General features: G+C 40.6%; 1 protein-coding gene across 1 annotated transcript in view; it reads left to right on the forward strand.

Moving 5' to 3' along the window:
• LOC132780597 (phospholipase A2 inhibitor NAI-like) overlaps positions 1–12,374 on the forward strand; it is a 34,617-nt gene extending 22,243 nt beyond the window's left edge. Inside the window, exons 7-8 of the mRNA XM_067462424.1 lie at positions 9,083–9,162; positions 12,333–12,374. Of these exons, the coding sequence (XP_067318525.1) occupies positions 9,083–9,162; positions 12,333–12,374 (122 nt within the window). The remainder of the gene's footprint in view (positions 1–9,082; positions 9,163–12,332) is intronic.
• The last annotated feature ends 7,757 nt before the right edge of the window (positions 12,375–20,131 follow it).

Genomic DNA, 20,131 nt, shown 5'->3' on the forward strand with positions numbered 1-20,131 from the left:
GAACTTGCAACCTTTTGGTTGATAGATCTTATAATTGCTGATGATTTACCAGCTGTGCTAAACCTCTGGCCCAGATTTGGCTTGCTAGATTTGGTTGTTTCATTTCATAGGTAAATCTTTTAAGCTTTCAAAAAAGGACATTTTGAATTGCCTTTTGTTTTATTGTGTAGTGATCTATTCCTTATCATTCTATGTTATTTCTCCCTCAGGTGTCACATTTTCTCTTAAATAAGTGCTGCTCAGGAAGGCATTTGTTAATCGAGGAATTTTAGTATGGACAATGGATTGTGTGTGAATGTATGTGAATGGGTCTGTATGATGGCTATGGCTCAGTTCACCAGTTAGTAACACATGATTGGATGATCAATAGCTTTCTCCACCCCACCCATTTTGCAACCCTACTGCCCCCAGTGCCTACTGCCAACATTATTACTACTTTTCCACAGCTTTAAAGCATAAATGTGGCAAAAAGAGAGGGTGCCTTGGTGTCAGAGCAGAATTGTACACCATCTTCTACCTGTAATGTTTAATTTATGTATAATTGTGCACTAAAGCAAAAAGTGTATTTCCCAGAAACACTGTCTTGGAAAGTAATTTCAGGAATTAATCAAATTTTGACAGTAAGGCAAAAAGTCCATCCCTCTGTGGATTCTAGTGGAAACATTAATTCATCTCCCACTCCTGATGTTGGTGGACCTTATTCAAAATCTTCATTTGCTTTCCATCATAGTTCATATTCTCTTCAGTTTCTGTACAATATGAGATGTGAACCAATACTATTGCTTTTCAGAGAGTTACAATTTTATAAATCTCTGTTGATGTGAGTGAAGAATGATTATGAATCTAGTGTTCCCTTTTTCTTTTCTGACTGCTTGTCTTGGCTTTCTTCTCCAGGTGATACTCAGGTGACCTACTACAAAAGGGGATGTATCACTGAACATCTTTGTAAAAAGAAGTCTGGATCATATATTATATATCCTGGTGCTAGAGATCTTTCATTTTATTGTTACAAAGCAACCTGAAACCCTCCTTTGTTTGCCTCCATTCACTGACATTGAATGTATTGCAGTCCACCTGTTATTTTCATTTTTTATATTATTAACTAAACTCCACATACAGTATCTGAAAAAAACAACCCAATGTGTAATATGCGCAGATAATGTCAACTAATACTAACGTACACCAAAAACTACCAAAACAAGTACATGTTACAGGTAGAAAAGAAAAAGAAAAAAACTATTTACAAGTTGAATTCCAATTTGAATACCAATGGTATAAATGCCTTACCTCCCTAATGCCCATAGAACATCTCACTTTCTAATAATTCATCAGAACTACTAATTCTGAAATCTGCAATGAATATCTCCCCAATTCTTTTTCAGAAAGAAGATAATTAATGGTTCCTAGCCTTTCTTAAAACTATGATTTTTCTCTTATGAGAGTAGATAATTTGTCTTGCTGTATGTAACAATCTTTTTTGTTTCTTCTCTTAGGCCTCATCTACACTGCCATATAAAATCCAGTTTATTTACTTTGAACTGGATTATATGGCAGTGTAGACTCATATAATCTGGATTATCTGATTTGATAATCTGGATTGTATGGCAGTGTAGATCCAGTTTAGTCTTCTTCTAATCATCCCAAGAAAAAGAATTCTGGTTTCAATTGCATCATCTCCGTGAAAGATGGTTTTAATCCAACAGAGCAGGCATGTAGCCGAAATTCTCATGGTGGTCTGCGAAAAGGCCTTACTGGTACATTATTTGAACTGTTATGTTGATTCATTTCGTGATCTGATCACCATGCTCAATATATCTCATATGCATGGGGGTATTGGGGTAACGATACAAAAGGTTTGCTAGGGTAGACCCTCTTTCACTCAGACTCAGCCCCCCCCCCCCCCGAATCAAAATCCTGGCTACGGGCCTGCAACAGAGCCAAAGATTTTGCCTTATGTGCCTTATTTGTCCACCACATAATGATAAAATGCTTCAGTTTCTAGTAGACATTATTAATCTTTTTATACCTTTTGGGAAGCTTCTCTGGAGTTAAATACCATCGATCCATCACTTTATTAAAAAACTTTATAAAAGGAGCTCTTAATCCCTTTGACCATATATTTTCCATTGTCCCAACGCACTAGAGGGGAGACCGTGGATGAGCTCCCTCTATTACCTCTGGCTCCCCATGTGGGGACATGACAGAACCCTCCCACAAGGATGATAAAAAATCAAAACATCTGGGCGTCCCCTGATAATAGGATTTCTGAAGGCATTGCAAGTGCAGAGCTTGTTGCCTTGCAAATTGTCTGAACTTTCAATATTTATCTGATTTTAATTGCATTATGTTAAGCATTCCTTTTTTATTTGAATTCTTTTTTCTTACCCTGTGAAATCTTAAACCTACACTGCCATATAATCCAGATTACCAAAGCAGATAATCCACATTATTTGCTTTGAACTGAGTTATGAGTCTACACTGCCATATAATCCCATTCAAAGCAGATAATCTGTGTTTTATATGGCAGTCTAGATGATGTTTCCATTTGTAGTCACCTTAAAAACTTGTTACTGAACCTATGTTGTTGCAATAAGCAAATGTACTATTCTGCAGGAAAAGTGATGAGTTATGACTAGACATGTGAATTTGAAAGGATTTTTTTTACTGGAAGCAATGATTTTCTCTCTCTGAATGCTTATCTATGTTGATTAAACTGTCCAACACTTTCAGTACATCTGTCATTCCTTTACCTGGAACATGAGGAATAAAACAGTTGTGCATTTGGGAAATGACTGAAAAGCACTTCTCAAAAGTCACATAATCTCAGTCTTTATCTCTCCCTGGGGATGATATGGGGAGGCACATCTTTGCTCTGATCTGACATTGTCGTACACCAGAGCAGGAACACCTCTGACCTTAAACACCATACCAGCTTGATAAAATCAGCAAGCAGTTAATTGAAGAATATACGTAGGCAAAGCACTAAAAACAGCAAAACTTGTAAATGTCCAGTACAAGGAAAATGGTCTAAAACCTCAAAGGAAAACAAGATCCAAATGTACATAAACATCAATGAAACTAGACAGCAGGAAAAATCTCGTGAACAAAAGGAGAGCCTGGCAAGAACTTGGTACATGAAACTAAGAGCATTTGAAAACAAGACCATGATCAGTTTCCAACATTGACCCGAATGAGGCAACACTTTCTCATGTGTCAGTATAAGGCTTTTCCAGGTTCCAAAACTGAAAGGAAAGTGTTTCTCTTGACCTTGCTACCAGATAACGGTTTGTTATCTTTCTTTTGCTGCAAGCAAATGGACCATCTTGAGTCTTTGCAGACTCAGTTACTGTTTACAGAAACTTAGCAGATAATGAGAGCTTAGACAGAAAACAGTCTCTCACTTCCCATTATTTTCTGAACCTGACAAATTATCTTCAGACAGTTGTTCTGAAAAAGGCTGTGAAGGGCTCCTCCCAAGAATGCAGCCTTGGGAATCCTCCTCTTCCTGAAACATCTCAGGCCTCTTGTCTGAGCTTAACTCAGGTCCAAGCAAACTCTTGTCCTTAAAGCCACCATCCGGGACATCATCCCCATTCTCATCATGAACATCAGCATTAACATGAATATCAGACACAATCACTGGCTGAACATGCTGACATACAGCAGTCATGTTCATGGATTTTGCATGGACATACGAAAATGCAGATAATAACAAAATAAGTATCTCTGCCTCATGAGTATCACAGAGTCACCTAAAATGGTAGTGGTCTTCAATTTGGGAAAAAATCTGTCCAATTTTCAATCCCATCTTTGGCTGGGCCCCCGTTCTGATTTTCAGGAAGTTCCCGAAATCAGCAGGGGGAGAATGCCAGTTCTCAGAACTGAACAAGCCAAAGGAAAACATCCATAGGGAATCTATGCACAAGCCTACTAAGGACAAGGTTCAGATTTATGACAGTGTTCCTGGGGTGCACTTTTTACAGATGGGTTTGAATTTCTAAAAATATTTTAAAGATCATTTTTTCATTTTCTTTAGTTACTGAAGAACTATTGTACAGAGAGCATACATACGAGCCAGTTTTCTATCCTGGTTTTATACTTTCAGCAATTCCACTTTACAGTAACAGCACTATACAAACTTGGTATTCCCAAGAGGGGCTGGATCATGATATGGGCGAAAGCAGGTTGAAATCCGATATTCTCACAATTTACCTTGGGCCTCATGCAATTTGGTACATAAAGCACCTGAAGAATATTCACAATTTATCAGAAATGGGAAACTTGGGTGGGGCAGCGAATTATTTCCAACACTGTGGGTATTGGTGTATGTGTGTGTGTTACTTGATTAATTTTGTTTTATTTCCTTTTTTTAAATGCAAATTTCATCATAGTAGAATCCAAGGCCCTTCTATACCAATTCTATTTTTTTTACAAGATCTTTGTTAAATTAGATAGGATAAAGAGGAAGAAGAAACAAAGTGCATATAGGTGGTAATCTTATAAACAGTCTTATAAACAAACCTGTTCATGGCTTGTTTATAAGATTGTAAACCTCAAATTTAATTCTGGGTTGTTGTTTTTTTGTTTTTTGTTTTGCGTGAGAGGGAGCATATTCTTCAATACAGTGGTCTAAATAGTCTAATGGCAAAACATAATATGTTCTCGAAAGCTAAGCAGCATATACCTTGACTACACTTGGATGGGAATCTACCAATGAATCCCAGGTTGTTGTTTTTTTGTGTGTTTGTGAGGAAGGAACTGGCTAAACCACTTTATTTGTAATAGCAATAGAAATACTAACCGAAAGTATTAGGAATAGCACCAAGTGGACAGGGTATAAAATAGAAAAGAAGGGAGGAAAAAAGGAAGAAATAAAGCTGAATCTCTTTGCCAATAATGCAATGATTATTACAAATCAACTGTTATTTATGACTAGCTGTACCCACCATGCGTTGCTGTGGCCAACCTTCCCTCACTCTTTGTCTCCTTCTTTCTTTGGGGGGAGATGTAATGCATGCAAACACACACACACATACACATATGGGTGTGGATATGCTATAATATGTTTTGTTTCGTGTGCAAATTGTGGGACTATAGATATCCTACGCTACCTTCCCAACTGTCCTCCCTCCCTGACAGGGGCAGACACCCCCCATATTGGTCGGGCTCTGTCCCCCCCCCCCAGCTCCCCCCTGGTTTGCTTGGCTTCACCATCTCCACCAAGTTGCAACGGAAACGGCTGTGATGGGCTCTGGCCTGGGGTCCGCTGCTACTGCTGCCTGTGCTTTTGCCTCCTCCTCTTCTTCTTCCTCTATGTGAGTCCCCCTTCAGTCTCTCTCCTGCCTCAGAAGCTTGGTGGGGGCTGGAAGCCTTGGAAGTGCCCACCTTTGCAAAGGCAATGGGAAGAGCCAAGAGGAGGGAAGAGAGGAGGTTGCCTCTCTCTCTCTCTCTCTATCCCCCAGGCTGTGCGAGGCGTGCTCTCCCCTCTTTCCAATGCTTCCTTCTTTCTTTCCTCCCTTCTTCCATTCTCCCTTTCCTCCGTCGCACAACAGGCAAGGAGGAAGGTGAAGAGGAAGGGGTCATGGCTGCCGTGAGGGAGGAAGCTCCCTGCCACAGTGAGGGAGGGAGCTTGGTGCCGCTCGCTGTGCCAGTTCTGTTTGCATGGCCGTGCATGTGCACGTGCTTGGCTCCCAATGCTGTAATGGCCGCTCTTCCCTTGTGTGGATTTTTGGGGTTTCTGCTGTTTCTTTGGGGATTTTTTTTGAGTGGAGGACATAAATTGGGTTGTTAGGTGTATCGTGTCCAAATTTGGTGTCAATTCCCCCAGTGGTTATTGAGTTCTGTGAATATCACAAACGGACATTACATTTTTATTTATATAGATAAAATATATGATAAAAATTGGAAGAGTTTAAGAATATATCAGGATTATTTGTCAACATTAACAAGTCAGAGAAACTATGTCTTAGCACCCCATCAAAAGAACAATTAGAGATTAGGAAAATATCAGGATTAAAATAAGGATCAAAGAAGCTAAAATACAGGGTTAGTCAAAATGCATAGGCCAATCTGCCATTCAATTGAATGGCTTATTGGCCTATGCATTTTGACTAACCCTGTATTTAGGAGTATGGATATATAAAAATCCGAAGAGTATAGTTAAGGGGAATTACAAACAAAAATGGAAAATAATAGAGAAACAACTTCATAATAATAATAATAATCATAATCATCTTTAATTACTTATTAATCGCCCTCCATCCGAGATGCTCTAGGCTATTTACATTGCATAAATTATACAGGATAAAACACATACATACAAATATTAAAATTAACATGGGTCAAATGCTCTAGTAAAAAGCCAGGTCTTAAGTGCTAGGATAAAATTCCCTAAGTCAACTTAAGCTTAAACAACTTAAACGACTGGGAAGGGAAAACATTAACAAGAGTGGACAGAATAAGGGCATTGAAAATGTTCATAATACCAAAATTATTATATTTATTTCAAACCTTACCAAATACAGTAGAGAGCAAGACGTTAAAAATATGGGATAGAAGAATAAAAATATGGGCAATTGGAGGGAAAGGACCCAGAATAAAGGACAAATGGTTAAATGCAAAAGGAGAAGAGGGAGGCTGGGGGATCCCAAGTGTAGAAGTCTATCACAATGCATTTCAAATCCAAAGATTGCTGGAAATACAATATACGAAAAAAATGGGTAAATGTGGAGAAGATAATAAATAATATTAAAGAAAAAGAAATAATATTTAGGGAATGGAAGAGGAGAGAGGAAATAGAACGCAAGGAACCTTTTAAAACAGGGGCTCTCAAACTAAGGCCCGAGGGCTGGATGCAAGCCCTCCAAGGTCATTTACCCAGCTCTTGCTCAGGGTAAACCTAAGTCTGAAACGACTTGAAAGCAAACAACAACAACAATGCTATCTCATCAGCCAAAAGCAAGGTCACACTTTCCATTGAAATACAAATAAGTATATATTAAAATTGTTCTTCATTTTAATTATTGTATTATTTTAATTGTTTTTTGCATTACAAATAAGCTATGCGCAGTGTGCATAGGAATTCATTCATTTTTTTTTCAAATTATAATCCGGCCCTCCAACAGTTTGAGGGACTGTGACCTGGCCCTCTGTTTAAAAAGTTTGAGGACCCCTCCTTTAAAGGAACAGTAAAGTGTGGAAAAAAGTAAGAAGTTAAATCCAGGCAATGAGAATAAGATGGCAACTATATGGCAAATGAATTATAATAATGATGAAATTATAGGCAGATGAAATTATAGGCAGAACACTGAGATTAATTGAAAGTAGAGGGAAAAGGTTAGCAGAGGATCTATATACAGAGGATGGAAACCCTGTAGAACAAAAAGAAATTCAGAATTGGATAGGGTCAGGGAATTGGATTCAAAGCTGGGCTATAAGACAGGAAATTTTTAGGCGGAGGGGAAAAATTAGAGAATAGGACAGTCCATTTGAGAAGGTGATTAGGAAATGTTTGAGAGGGGAGAAGAAAGTGGCAGGAGATCTGTACGACCAAATCATAACAGTAAAAGAAGAAATAATAGAGGAAATTTTCCAAACATGGAGAATGGACATGGAAATTGAGAGGGAAGTCATCCAAAGGGAAATAAGTAATATAGCAAAAGAAAAGTTTAATGTATTAAGGGAAGCAAGAAGGAAAATGTTACAAAAATGGTGCAGAACTACCGCACAACTTTCATGCTTTGTACCAGGGATAAAGGATAGGTGTTGGCATGACTGTGAACAAAGAGGAGTGTTTAATCATATAATATGGGAATGTGATCAAGTGCAAGAATACTGGAAAATGATTGAAGGGAAAATCAATAGAATGTTAAATTTACAAATAGTAATGGTTAATAGAAATGTACTACATGCACAGATAACAGGAGTGAAGAATATACAAAAGGAAAAATTGGTTGAGAAATTAATAGCATGTGTACAAATTGTTTTAGTGAGGGGTTGGAAGGATAAAACAAAATGAACACTGACTAACTATATAGTTAATATGTTAAATGTGGAAATAACAAATCGCAAATGGAATAATATAGATAAAATTGAAAAGGTCACAATAACTAAGAGGATGTGGGAACCAGTTAGGAAGCTTTCTTCTCTACTGAAGGAGGCAGGAAAGTATCCAGGTGTACAAGCACAGGTAGGGTCCAGGTATGCCATTAACAAAATCAAACAGGTTATAGGTCTAAAGGATGGATTATAGTCTTGCTGTGGGACTTCCTTACTCTTTATAAGCATAAGGGAAAAACCAAAACAGAACATACGTAATTTGAGGGGAAAGTGGAAATCTCTCCTTCTCATGGTTCACTTGTAAACTTTCAAACTAGTATAAACTAGGCAGGGGTTTTGGGATACCCTATCTGTATTCATCCCTATACTGTGTCTCGTCCAGCAGCTGTTGGGAGCCCCTCACACTTCTTTCAACTGTTGTTTTGCTGGCCATTAAGTGAGTGGGTAGCATCCATCAAGTCACAAATACACTGTGTTTTCTGTATTAAATAAACTGGTCTGAGGAGTTACTCAATGGTAGAAAGCCAGTTAATAATGTGGTGCATGTTACGAAGGCTGTGAAGGTGGATGAAGGCTACAACAGATAACAGGCCACCTATCTTCATGGTATCCATGCCATTGGATTAGATCCTCTTTTTGTGACGATTCTGCATTGGTCGCTTTGCACCGATACCCACACATAAAACATTACACACAGGCTTCTTTCAAACAAACCAAAACCAACCAAAGTCCCAGGGTGATTGACAAGTTACGACTGGACTGTAAAATCTGGAAGTTCCTGGCTATAAAGTGGTCCATAGGTGGGGGGCATGGACTTATCCATCACAAAAACTCTATGTGTTCCGTCTTCCAGGAGCATAGTTTGCATTACCTTTTAGCTGCAAGGGATAGCATTCCTTTGCATTTCCCCAGGGCTGCTACAGACCCAGCAGGACCCTGGAAGTTAAACAGTCTGCAAGGCCAACCTGCAGGACTTGGTTTAGGAAAGTATCTCTTTGGGTTTAGAGATCACCCTTTTTCCTAGGGTTTGAGATCTCCATTTTGGAATCTTCCCTGCCTCCTTCAGTAGAGAAGAAAGCTTCAGATGTCCTGTTAGTCATGCAGGTACTCTGAGAAAACCATTGTAAGAATGATTGAGATTGAGTGATAGAGAAGCTGATTGAGAAATAGATAGAAAGATAAATTTAGCGATTGAGGTACTATAGATAGTGATTGAGCAATTGAGATAGATAGATATTGAGTTATTGAGAAATAGTTATTGAGCACTATTTGCTTCATCTCCAAAACTAACCTTGGGCTGGAATAGGGAAGGCCTACGCTTTCTAGAAGATAGTGGCTCAGGGTTGGTGTAAAAAGATCTCAGGATTTTTTCTACCACTTGGATGGAGGCACCTCAGTAACTGAAGGAAAAGGAAAGAAAAATCATCTCTATGATTTCACCAACTGACAGTTTTGTTTGTAACTTTGACAAGCTGTGCCAAGTCTGCAAGGACTTTGAGAAATAAATATTCTGTTTTAGTGTTTAAAACCTGTAGTAGCCTCAATTGCTGGAAATCTGAAGCTTCCAAAGAAAGACCATCGCGGTCCGCCCAGACAAAGAGAGAAGCACATCTTAGTTTTATTTTTATAGTGCCTGGGTGTGGCGGCACACTATGGAAAACAACCATACTTGGCCATGAATGGTCGTTTATCATGATTTCTCCTCATTGCTCTTGGACATTCATTATCTACCCATGGTAATGACCAGGGATGATTAACTATGACAGATCCAAGGACCGTGGACTACACTTTTTTCATTTTTTTCTGTTGCTAGAGATATTATTGTAACAGCACTGTATGGAAAGTATATACATGAGCCAGTTTTCTATCCTAGTTTGGTACTTTTAGTGACCACACTTTGCAATCCCAGCACTATATAGACTTAATATTCTCCAGAGGAGCTGGATTATGATTTGGTGGAGGGCAGGTTGAAATCAGATTTTACACATAATTGGCCTTGGGCCTCGCTCAGTTTGATACATTAAACACCCTGGAGTTTATCAGAATTGGGTGGTGCTGAGAATCATTTCCATTACTATGGGTATATGTGTGTAAGTTTTAACTTGATTAATCTTGTTTCATTTTGTAAAGGAAGATAAGGATCTCTTATTGCGCGTGACAAGGAAGAACCTTTCTTTTCAATCCCACCGCTGCCAACACTGTAAAAGAATATACGAGGGTGTTACAGGTGATGAGAGAGAACGGTGTGTGTGTAATGGTAGGTTTGCTGCCACCACCCCAAATTACAGTTTGGGGGATTGTCCTGTTGTTGTACTTGAGGTAAAATGTTCCTATACACCGGCTCTTCCCTTTTGACTCCCTTTCTGGTGACTGAACTGTAGAGATGTGGAGGCTTACTGGATCTAAACTTATATGATGAAACAAGGCTGAGGCAGATTAACAGTAAACTAAAGAACAGAGGGAAGGATACTAGAGACAAAGCTGAAGTACTTTGGCCACATCATGAGGAGACAGCAAAGCCTGGAGAAGACAATTATGCTGGGGAAGGTGGAAGGTAAAAGGAAGAGGGGCCGACCGAGGGCAAGATGGATGGATGGCATCTTTGAAGTGACTGGACTGACCTTGAAGGAGTTGGGGGTGGTGAGGGCCGACAGGGAGCTCTGGCGTGGGCTGGTCCACGAGGTCACAAAGAGTCGGAGACAACTGAACGAATGAACAACAACAACAAAGAACAGGTTTATTGAAGTATTTGAAGCAAACAACTGACTACTGAGAGGCACATACACGTAGTTTGTTTCTGAAGCACAGACTTATTAAGCAAATGGTTTCTTCAGAAGGAGTAACTTTCCCTTAACGTGAGCTACTTTCCTCACACTATCCTGTAATATGTAACAGTGCGTTTCTTTGACCAGCCGCCCTGGGCTGCCTACCAGAGCATCTAGGTTTTCCCCTGGACTACTCTGAACCTTAGGGAAATAAACCCACTTCTATTCTGTTCTGATACAAGTAAACAAGCCTTCACTCTGACTGCCCTAGTCAAACTATACAGAAGCACTTGCTCTTAAATTATTCCCTAACAGTCTAATTCCTAGCTCACTAAGAAACTATCTTCTCCCTGTCTGAAATCCTAATCTTTTTCCTCCTAGATCAAATCCTTATCTCCCCTAGATCAAATCCTTCTCTCTCCCTTCTGTCAGAAATGACAGCCTATTTACACTCTCCTTCAACTCCTCCCCTTGGGGTCTGAACCAATCAGGAGTTAGCTGACTCCTCCCTTTGCCTCTCTGCCTATACCAAAATGTCAGCCATCCTGAGCTGCCTTCCCAACATGGAGGCCAGCTCACTGCCTTCCAGGCTGCGGCCTACGAAGAAAAGGTATGAGTTCATTACACATTTCCTTTCTGCTCTTTTAAAAATTAGAGATTTCATCATGGCAGAATCTAATAGGGTGGAGGGCAGGTTGAAATCAGACTTTACACACAATTAGCCCTGGGCATCACTCAATTTGATACATCAAATACCCTGGAGTTTATCAGAATTGAGGAGCCTTGGGTGGTGCTGAGGATCATTTCCAACACTATGGGTATATGTGTGTATGTTTTAACTTGATTAGTTTTGGTTCATTTCCTTTCTGGTTTTTAAGCCCCCTTCAGTTCTATCCCAATTCCATTTTTTAATTAAATATCTTTATTAGCATTTTCATAATACACAATCAATAAAAACGCACATAAAAACAGAAATGGGGGAAAGAAGAATAGAGGGATAGCGAGGTAGGGGTGTGTGGTTTATAGGCTAGTGGGGGGGGGCAAAGGGCAATTGGGCGAGGGTTACGGATAAAGGGGGACGGGTAAGGTCCCCCTTTATCCGTAAGGTGAAAGAGGATAGTCTCAGAGTTGAAAGTAAAGTATAGATTAAAAAGAAAAGAATCAAGAAAGTTCTTTTTTTTCCATCTGCGTGACTTCCAGGATTCGTCAAGGGTGGCCTCTTCCTTTTCTTTCTTTCCTCCTTCTCTCTTCGTCTCGTAAAATTTGAACTTGATTTTGACTAGTATTTTTTTGTCTAGATTGAGTTCTGTTCCAGTCTCACTATATGTTCTTCGTTTCTTTTACTCCTAGTTGTTTATCTTTAAATATTCCTTAAATTTTGTCCAGTCTGTTCCTATCTCCATTATTCCTTTACTCCTTTGTATTAAATAATTTAAACTGTCCATGTTTCTAACATCCAATATTTTTTTTCCAATCCTCAATTTTTGGTATGTCTTTCTTCCTCCACAGTTTTGCGAAGCAAATCCTGGTGGCTGTGGTGGAGAGAAATAGCAGTTTATCTGTGTTTTTATCCATCTTCATATTTGTGATGCCCAATAGGAATATTTCTGGTTTCAGTGGTATATTGATTTTCAGAATTTTTTGTAATGTATCTTGGATTTCCTTCCAGTAGCATCTCGCTTTCTTGCACTGCCACCACATGTGGTATAGTGTCCCCTCCACTGTACCACACTTCCAACATTTAGAGTTAGTATTTTTATAGTATTTATTTAGTTTGTGGGGTGTCATATACCACCTAAAAATATTTTTGACCTATTTTCTTGCATGTCATATGCTTTTAAATATTTTATTTTTTTCTTCCAAATTATTTCCCATTCGTCTAGCCCTATCGTTCTGCCCATATTTTTGGCCCACTTGACCATACAATCTTTTATTCCTTCTTCTTCAGTACTCCACCTTAATAGTTCTCTGTATATCTTGGATATTTTCTTTTTCTCTGTTTCCCAGATCTTATCCCATATATTTCCTTTAATTTCAAATCCTATTTTTTTTATCTTTCCCGTAAAATTCCTGTATCTGTCTATACTGTAGCCAGGTCATGTTAGGGTAATTTATTTTAGTTCTGATATGGATCTCAGGGTTATTTCTGTCTTTTCCTCTTTTATCAATTCTTTGTAATTTGGCCAATTGATCCACCCTAATTCCTTTCTTTGACAAGATTCCAGTGGGGAGATCCATATCGGGGTTTTGTTATACATCCTTTTTTTATATTTGTCCCATGTTCTATTATTATTATTATTATTTATTATTAACTTTATTTGTACCCCGCTAGCATCTCCCGAAGGACTCGATGCGGCTTACACGGGCCGAAGCCTCAAAACACAATACAATAGAAAACATAACATAACAATAAACAAAGCAAATCAAAACAATTAAGCAAAATAACCACAATGACAATACATCAATACATCAAGACACTATTAAAACTGGTTCGGCCGGCGCAATGGGGTACAGGGTTAAAAGTGCTGAGATGGCAGGAGGAACGTAGGATTAAAAGTGCGGTGTGCAGCAACATTGGTTGTGCTAAAGTGCTTCTAGGACTTGGGATAGGGATTCCTAATCTGCGAAGGCACATCGGAACAGCCAAGTTTTTAGGTTCCTTCTGAAAACTGCTAGAGTAGGGGCCTGACGAAGCTCTTTTGGAAGGGCATTCCAAAGTCGGGGGGCCGCCACAGAGAAAGCCCTGTCCCGTGTCCCCACCAAGCGCGCTTGCGACGTAGGTGGGATCACGAGCAGGGCTTCCCCAGATGACCGGAGTGAGCGTGTGGGTTCGTAGATGGAGATGCGGTCACGCAGGTAGGGTGGTCCCAAACTGTTCAGGGCTTTGTAGGGGAGTACCTGCACCTTGAATTGGGCTCGGAAAATAAATGGCAGCCAGTGGAGCTCCTTAAACAGAGGGGTAGACCTCTCTTGATAATGAGCTCCAGTTAGCATCCTAGCTGCTGCCCGCTGTACCAATTGAAGTTTCCGAGCCGTCTTCAAGGGCAGCCCCACGTAGAGCGCATTGCAGTAATCCATTCTAGAGGTGACCGAGGCGTGGACCACCCCGGCCAGATCAGCCTTCACGAGGTACGGTCGCAGTTGGCGCACAAGTCTCAATTGTGCAAAGGCCCTCCCGGATACTGCCGACACCTGAGCCTCAAGTGTGAGCGAAGAATCCAGGAGGACACCCAAACTGCGGACCTGTGGCTTCAAGGGGAGTGTAACCCCGTCCAGCACAGGTAGCCACCCTATACCCCGGTCCGGTTTACGATCGACCAGGAGGACCTCTGTCTTGTCGGGATTGATCTTCAGCTTGCTCTTCCTCATCCAGATCGACACAGCGGCCAGGCACTCGTCCAGCACCCGAGAAGCCTCCTTGGAATTAGGTGGAAAGGAGTAGTAGAGTTGCGCGTCATCCGCATAAAGATGGCACCCAACTCCAAAACTCCGGATGACCTCTCCCAGCGGTTTCATGTAGATGTTGAAAAGCATGGGCGACAGAATGGAGCCTTGTGGGACCCCACAGGTCAAAGGCCAGGGGTCAGAGCAGGCGTCTCCCAGCTTCACCATCTGGGTCCGTCCCTCCAGGAAGGACCAGAGCCACGACAAAACCGCGCCCCCGAGGCCCATCCCAGAGAGACGACCCAGAAGGATACCATGATCGATGGTATCGAAAGCCGCTGAGATGTCCAGGAGAACCAGCAGGGTCGCACTCCCCCTGTCCAGCTCTCTGCGGAGTATGCCTTAAGAGAGGCTTTAGCCCGTGCTCGATCAGACACGACCCGAGATTTCCTCCATTTGCGCTCTAGCCCCCTTCTCGCATGCTTCATCACAGTCAGCTCCCCGGTGAACCAGGGAGATGACCTGTCACGACGCAACGAGATGGGGCGTTTGGGTGCGATCACATCTAACGCCCTGGACATCTCCCCATTATAGAGAGTCACCAAGGCGTCGATGGAATCGCCAGGCTCCAAGGCAGGAAGAACCCCAAGATTCCTCAGGAATCCATCCGGATCCATCAGTCTCCTAGGGCGGACCATTTTAATCTGTCCTCCACCCCTGCGGAGGTTAAGAGTCGCAGCAAGTCTAAAACTGATCAGATAATGATCAGACCATGACACCGGAAGGATGTTTTGATCTTCCACTCTAATCATTTCGTTGTCCGCCACGAAAACAAGGTCAAGAGTATGTCCGGCTTGATGAGTGGGACCAGATATTATTTGTGACAGTCCTATGGTCGTCATGGTGGCCATAAAGTCCCGAGCTGCGCCAGATAGGGTGGTCTCGGCGTGGATGTTAAAGTCTCCCAGCACCACCAGGCGCTGGGAGACCAAGGCCGAATTAGAGACCACCTCCGCTAGCTCAGACAGGGAAACTACTGGGTCGCGGGGTGGGCGGTACACCAGCAGGAACCCCACACTGTCACGGCTCCCCACTTTCAAGTGGACACACTCAAACCCAGAAGCCTGCAGGACAGCGCATCTGATCACAGCGATGGATTGCCGAAAGACTACTGCGACCCCTCCTCCCCGCCCCCCTTGTCTGGCCTGCTGATGCACTCCGAAACCTGGTGGACACAACTGAGTGAGATTTACTCCCCCCAGCTCGTCCAGCCAGGTCTCGGTGATGCATGCCAGATCCGCCCTCTCATCCAGGATCAAGTCCTGGATGGCCGCGGTCTTGCCATTAATGGATCTGGCATTAATCAGCAGGACCTTAAGACCAAGGGGGCTGCCATGGAGCCTACCACTATCTACCTTCTCCAGGGTCGCAAGAACTCTGTTGCGCTTCTCCCTGGGATGTTGGTGACCCGCTATTCTCCTCCCCCACACGACTTGGATGGCACCCCCTTCCTCTGGAACCCTCCCCCCCCCTACATGGCCAGGATCTGTAACTAGTCAGCTCTCAGAGGAAGAAGTCGGGCTGGGGAATAATCTCCCTTGGGCGTTGGGTAGGGATGATTCTGATGTTGAGGTAGATAATGAAACATCAAGGGAGCTGAGTGGGCTGAATAAGGGAAGTGTTCTCGAGCGAAGGAGTGTGGCTGGTTGAGTGGGGGCGATCGGGGCAGATGGGGTCTCAAAATGGTATGAACCAGGAGGGGGAGGCCCTAACTGGGGAGCTAATTGTGGATGATTTTAATGATCGCAGCTCTAACGAAATGATTCTCAAAGTTCTTTTCTAATTTTGTTTTTTCATACCCAATATAGGCATGCCACCCCCTCCGCAGGTCGAAACCCTCTAAATTCAATATTTTTTCCTTCTTTAATTTAATCCAGTCTGTCGCCCACGGCAATGCGCATGCTTCTGCGTATAGGCCTAAGTCTGGTAGTGCCAGCCCCCCTCTTTCTTTTTCATCCGTTAAATTTTTATAATTTATCCTGGGTTTCTTGTTGAGCCAAATAAATTTTCTAATATCTTTGTTCCATTCTTTTATACCCTTTTGATTCCTGATTATTGGGAGATTTTGAAAGAGGAACAACATCCTTGGTAAGACATTCATCTTGATACAAGATATTCTTCCTAATAGTTATATTTTCAGATTCTTCCACTTGTCTAAATCCTTTTATATTTCTTTCCAAATCCTCATATAGTTATTTTGTAAGAGTTGTGAGTTTTTTTTGCTGTGATTATAATTCCCAGGTATTTGAGTTTGGAAACGATTTTTATCTTACTGTTTTCTTTAATTTGTTCTATCTTCTTCCTTGGTATATTTTTCGTTATTGCCTCTGTCTTCTCCAGATTTAATTTAAATCCTGCCACTTTTCCGAACTCTTCAATTGTCTCCATCCATTTGTTTAAACTTTTGTTTGGTTCCTCAATAATACAAATTATGTCATCAGCAAACGCTCGCACTTGTACGAGTGTCCATTTATCCTTGCCCCTTTCAATTCATTATTTTCTCTTATGTTATTTAATAGTATTTCTAATGATAATATAAATATTAGTGGTGATAGTGGGCACCCCTGTCTCGTTCCCTTTCTTATTTCAATTCCCTTACTTTCCTGGTCATTTACTATTATTTTCGCATATTGTGTTTTGTATATTGCCTCAATTGAATTTTGTAGATAGAATCCCATATCCATTTCTTTGAACAGTAATTTAAAGAAATTCCAATTTAAATTATCGAACGCTTTTTCCGCGTCGATCGCTAAGAACATCACTTCTTTCTGTATATTTTTTTCATAATATTCAATTAAATCAATTATTGTTCTGACATTTTCACTTTGGTTTCTTCCTGGCAGGAACCCGGCTTGCTCCTCTTTGACCCAATCCAATAGAAATTTTTTAAGTCTTTCTGCAAGAATGTTACTAAATATTTTGTAATCTAAGTTTAACAAAGATATCGGTCTATAGTTCTCTATCTTCTCGTGATCTTTGTTATCCTTTGTCTTCTTCTTTAATAACAAATTCTCGTCTAGTTTCCATCTCCAATTTTTTATCTCCCTCTTTAATTTCCATCTCCAATGGGCAATGATCTGAATCTAGTCTCGGAAGTATTTTTATTTTTTTTACCTTGTGGATGAGAGATATGGAGGCCCAAATCATGTCAATCTTCGACCAGGATTTGTGCCTGGCCGAGAAAAAAGTATAGTCCTGGACTGCTTCATTCTTATGTCTCCAAACATCCTCCATTTTCATCTCTTCAAATATTCTTAGTAGTGTATTTGGCATACTTCCTAGTATTTTCTTCTCCTTTGTTTTTCTCTAATTGATCTGTCTTTTTTCCCATCTACCACACAGTTAAAATCTCCCAAAATTATTAGTTTGTCGAATTCTTGTTTTACTATGTTGGCCTCTAATGTTTTAGCGAACTTGGATTTTGCATCATTAGGGGCGTATATATTGCAAATTAGTATTCTGGTGTTTTGCCATAGAATTTTTACCCCCACCATTCTTCCATCTTGGTCCTTGAAGGCTAGTTCTGTTTTCTTTAATATATGTTACTACCCCCCCCTTTTTCCCCCCGGTGATGATGCATAATATGCTTTTCCTAATTTTTTGTTTTCCAGATGGGAAATATGTTTATGGGCTATATGTGTTTCTTGTATGGCAATTACTTGACAATTCTTTTTCCTTAAATTATTAAAAACTTTATTTCTTTTATTAGCAGAATTTAATCCATTAATATTATTACAGTAAATTTTTAGATTGGTGTTCATATCAGAAGTTGCTTCATTTTCCTTGTTGTTCTTCTGGTTCTCTTTCTTCTTGTGGTTCTTCCTCTTCTTCTAACTCTTCTCTGCTTCCCGGGGTCTCTTCTATCATAGGTTCCATTATCTGGTTGGGTCCTGTCAAGTTCAATCTGTAGTTTTTGGGGTCTAGGTCTTCCTTCTTCGGTGATGTTGTGCGTTGTCTTTTTGTCTGTTTCCCTTTGTGTCCTACTTCATCTTCCTTCCTTTCCTCCTCTTCTCCGACTATCCCTGTATAGAATTGTCTGGCCTTTTCCACCATCTTGATCCAATACCTCTGTCCTTTGTAGGTAGTCATCAATCCTTCATCCTTTTCCCATCGATACCTTATGTTTTGTTTCTTCAGCTCTTCAGTAAGAAAGGCGTATTTCCTCCTGTTACTGATTACCTGACCTGGGAATTCTTTCAAGATCACTACTCTTCTGTCCTTGTAGCATATCACTCTTTTGTTGCTGGCCTTTAGTATCTCATCTCTTGTAACCTTCCTAGTAAGTTGTACTATCGTATCCCAGTCGGTTTTATTCCTTCTTGTAAAATTTGTATTGATTCTGAAAACTCTGTCCATCTGTTCCTCCATATATTGTGTTGTGCATTGTAGCAGTTCTGCTAGGATCTCCGTGGCTTTTTCTCTTATATCTTCTTCTTTCTCTTCTCTTATGTTTCTTAGCCTAAGCTGGTATTCTGTTTCTCTCATCTCAAGGTTTTCTTGTCTAGCCGTTAGTTTTTGATTTAATATTTCCAATGATTTCATCCTCGTATGTGTTGTGTTTTGCTTCTCCTCTCTTTCAGCATTCTTCACTTTCAGTTGCTTTATCTCTTCCTTCGTTATTTCTGCTCCTCTTCTCATCAAGCCTAATTCTTCCTTGATTTCCTTTTTCAGTTCTGCCATCTGTTCTTGAGCTATTTGTTGATATGCATCTTGCTTCTCATTCATTTCTGTTAGTTCTTTTCCAATGGCCTTTATTTCTTTCAACAATTCTTTCATTCTCAGGTCTTCTCCCAGGGATAATCTCCTTCCAATGTTGCTAATATTGCTTATGCTGGTTGTGGTTGCAGCTTCTTTGTTGTCTTTAGATTCCTTGTCTTTGTCCTTATTTGTCTCTTTCATTTCCTTTGTTTCCTTGCCATTCTTTGGTGTTTGCAATATGCTTTCTTTTCCGTTCTTCATCTTTGTTGTTGCAGCCATTGGGTTCTTTGTTTCTCTCTGAAAACAATTTATTTGTAGTTTAGGCACTCTATTATTCAAAATATCTTCACTTTACATATACTTTGATCAAAATCCCCTTTTGGTTCTAATAGTTTTCCTTTCTTTTACCAGTTTCCCCTTATTTTTCTGTTCTTCTGATTTGGGGGGGGGGCAGAGGGGAGGGAGTTCGTGGGTAAGGTGGTACCTTACGTGTAGTCTAATGTCCTTAAAGGCGAAGTATGGCCCGCTCCTCTCTATTCAGAGCTTTCCTTTGATCTTAATGGATGGCTTCTGTCTCCTCCCTTTTTCGTTTTTCCGTTTCTTTTGTTTCTGTATCTGTTTGTCTATTTTATTTTATTTTTGTTTTTTATTTTATTTTATTATTCTTTTATTAATTATTATTATTATTATTATTTAATTATTAGTTATTTATTATTATTTAATATATGTATACTATTTGTTTGTTTGTTTATTTACTTATTTAATTACTGTTGCTTCCATTGGTTCTCTTTTCATTGCTTTCCTCTCACCTCCCTTCTGTACTTCAGTCCTTCCCCCTGCGTTTTCTGTATTGTGCTTTGCCACTTTGCCGCTCCGCACCGCCGGATCTGCATCTCCTCCTTCTTTCAGTCCTCTTCCTTTCCTTCCTCCTTCTGTTCCTTCCGACCTCACTTGTGTTGCAACCCAATTCTTCTGTTCCTTCCGACCTCACTTGTGTTGCAACCCAATTCCATTATTTTTAACTGCTTACAACAGGGGTCCTCAAAGTACAGCCCGGGGGACAGATGCGGCCCGCCAAGGGCATTTATCCGGCCCACCAAGGAGGAGGCCTCCATCTTAATGAAATCAGTCTTGGCTCTGCTAATGCAGAGCTCCTTTCGTTCTTT

Source organism: Anolis sagrei, chromosome Y, assembly GCF_037176765.1.
Source record: "Anolis sagrei isolate rAnoSag1 chromosome Y, rAnoSag1.mat, whole genome shotgun sequence".
NCBI classification, from domain to species: Eukaryota; Metazoa; Chordata; class Lepidosauria; order Squamata; family Dactyloidae; genus Anolis; species Anolis sagrei.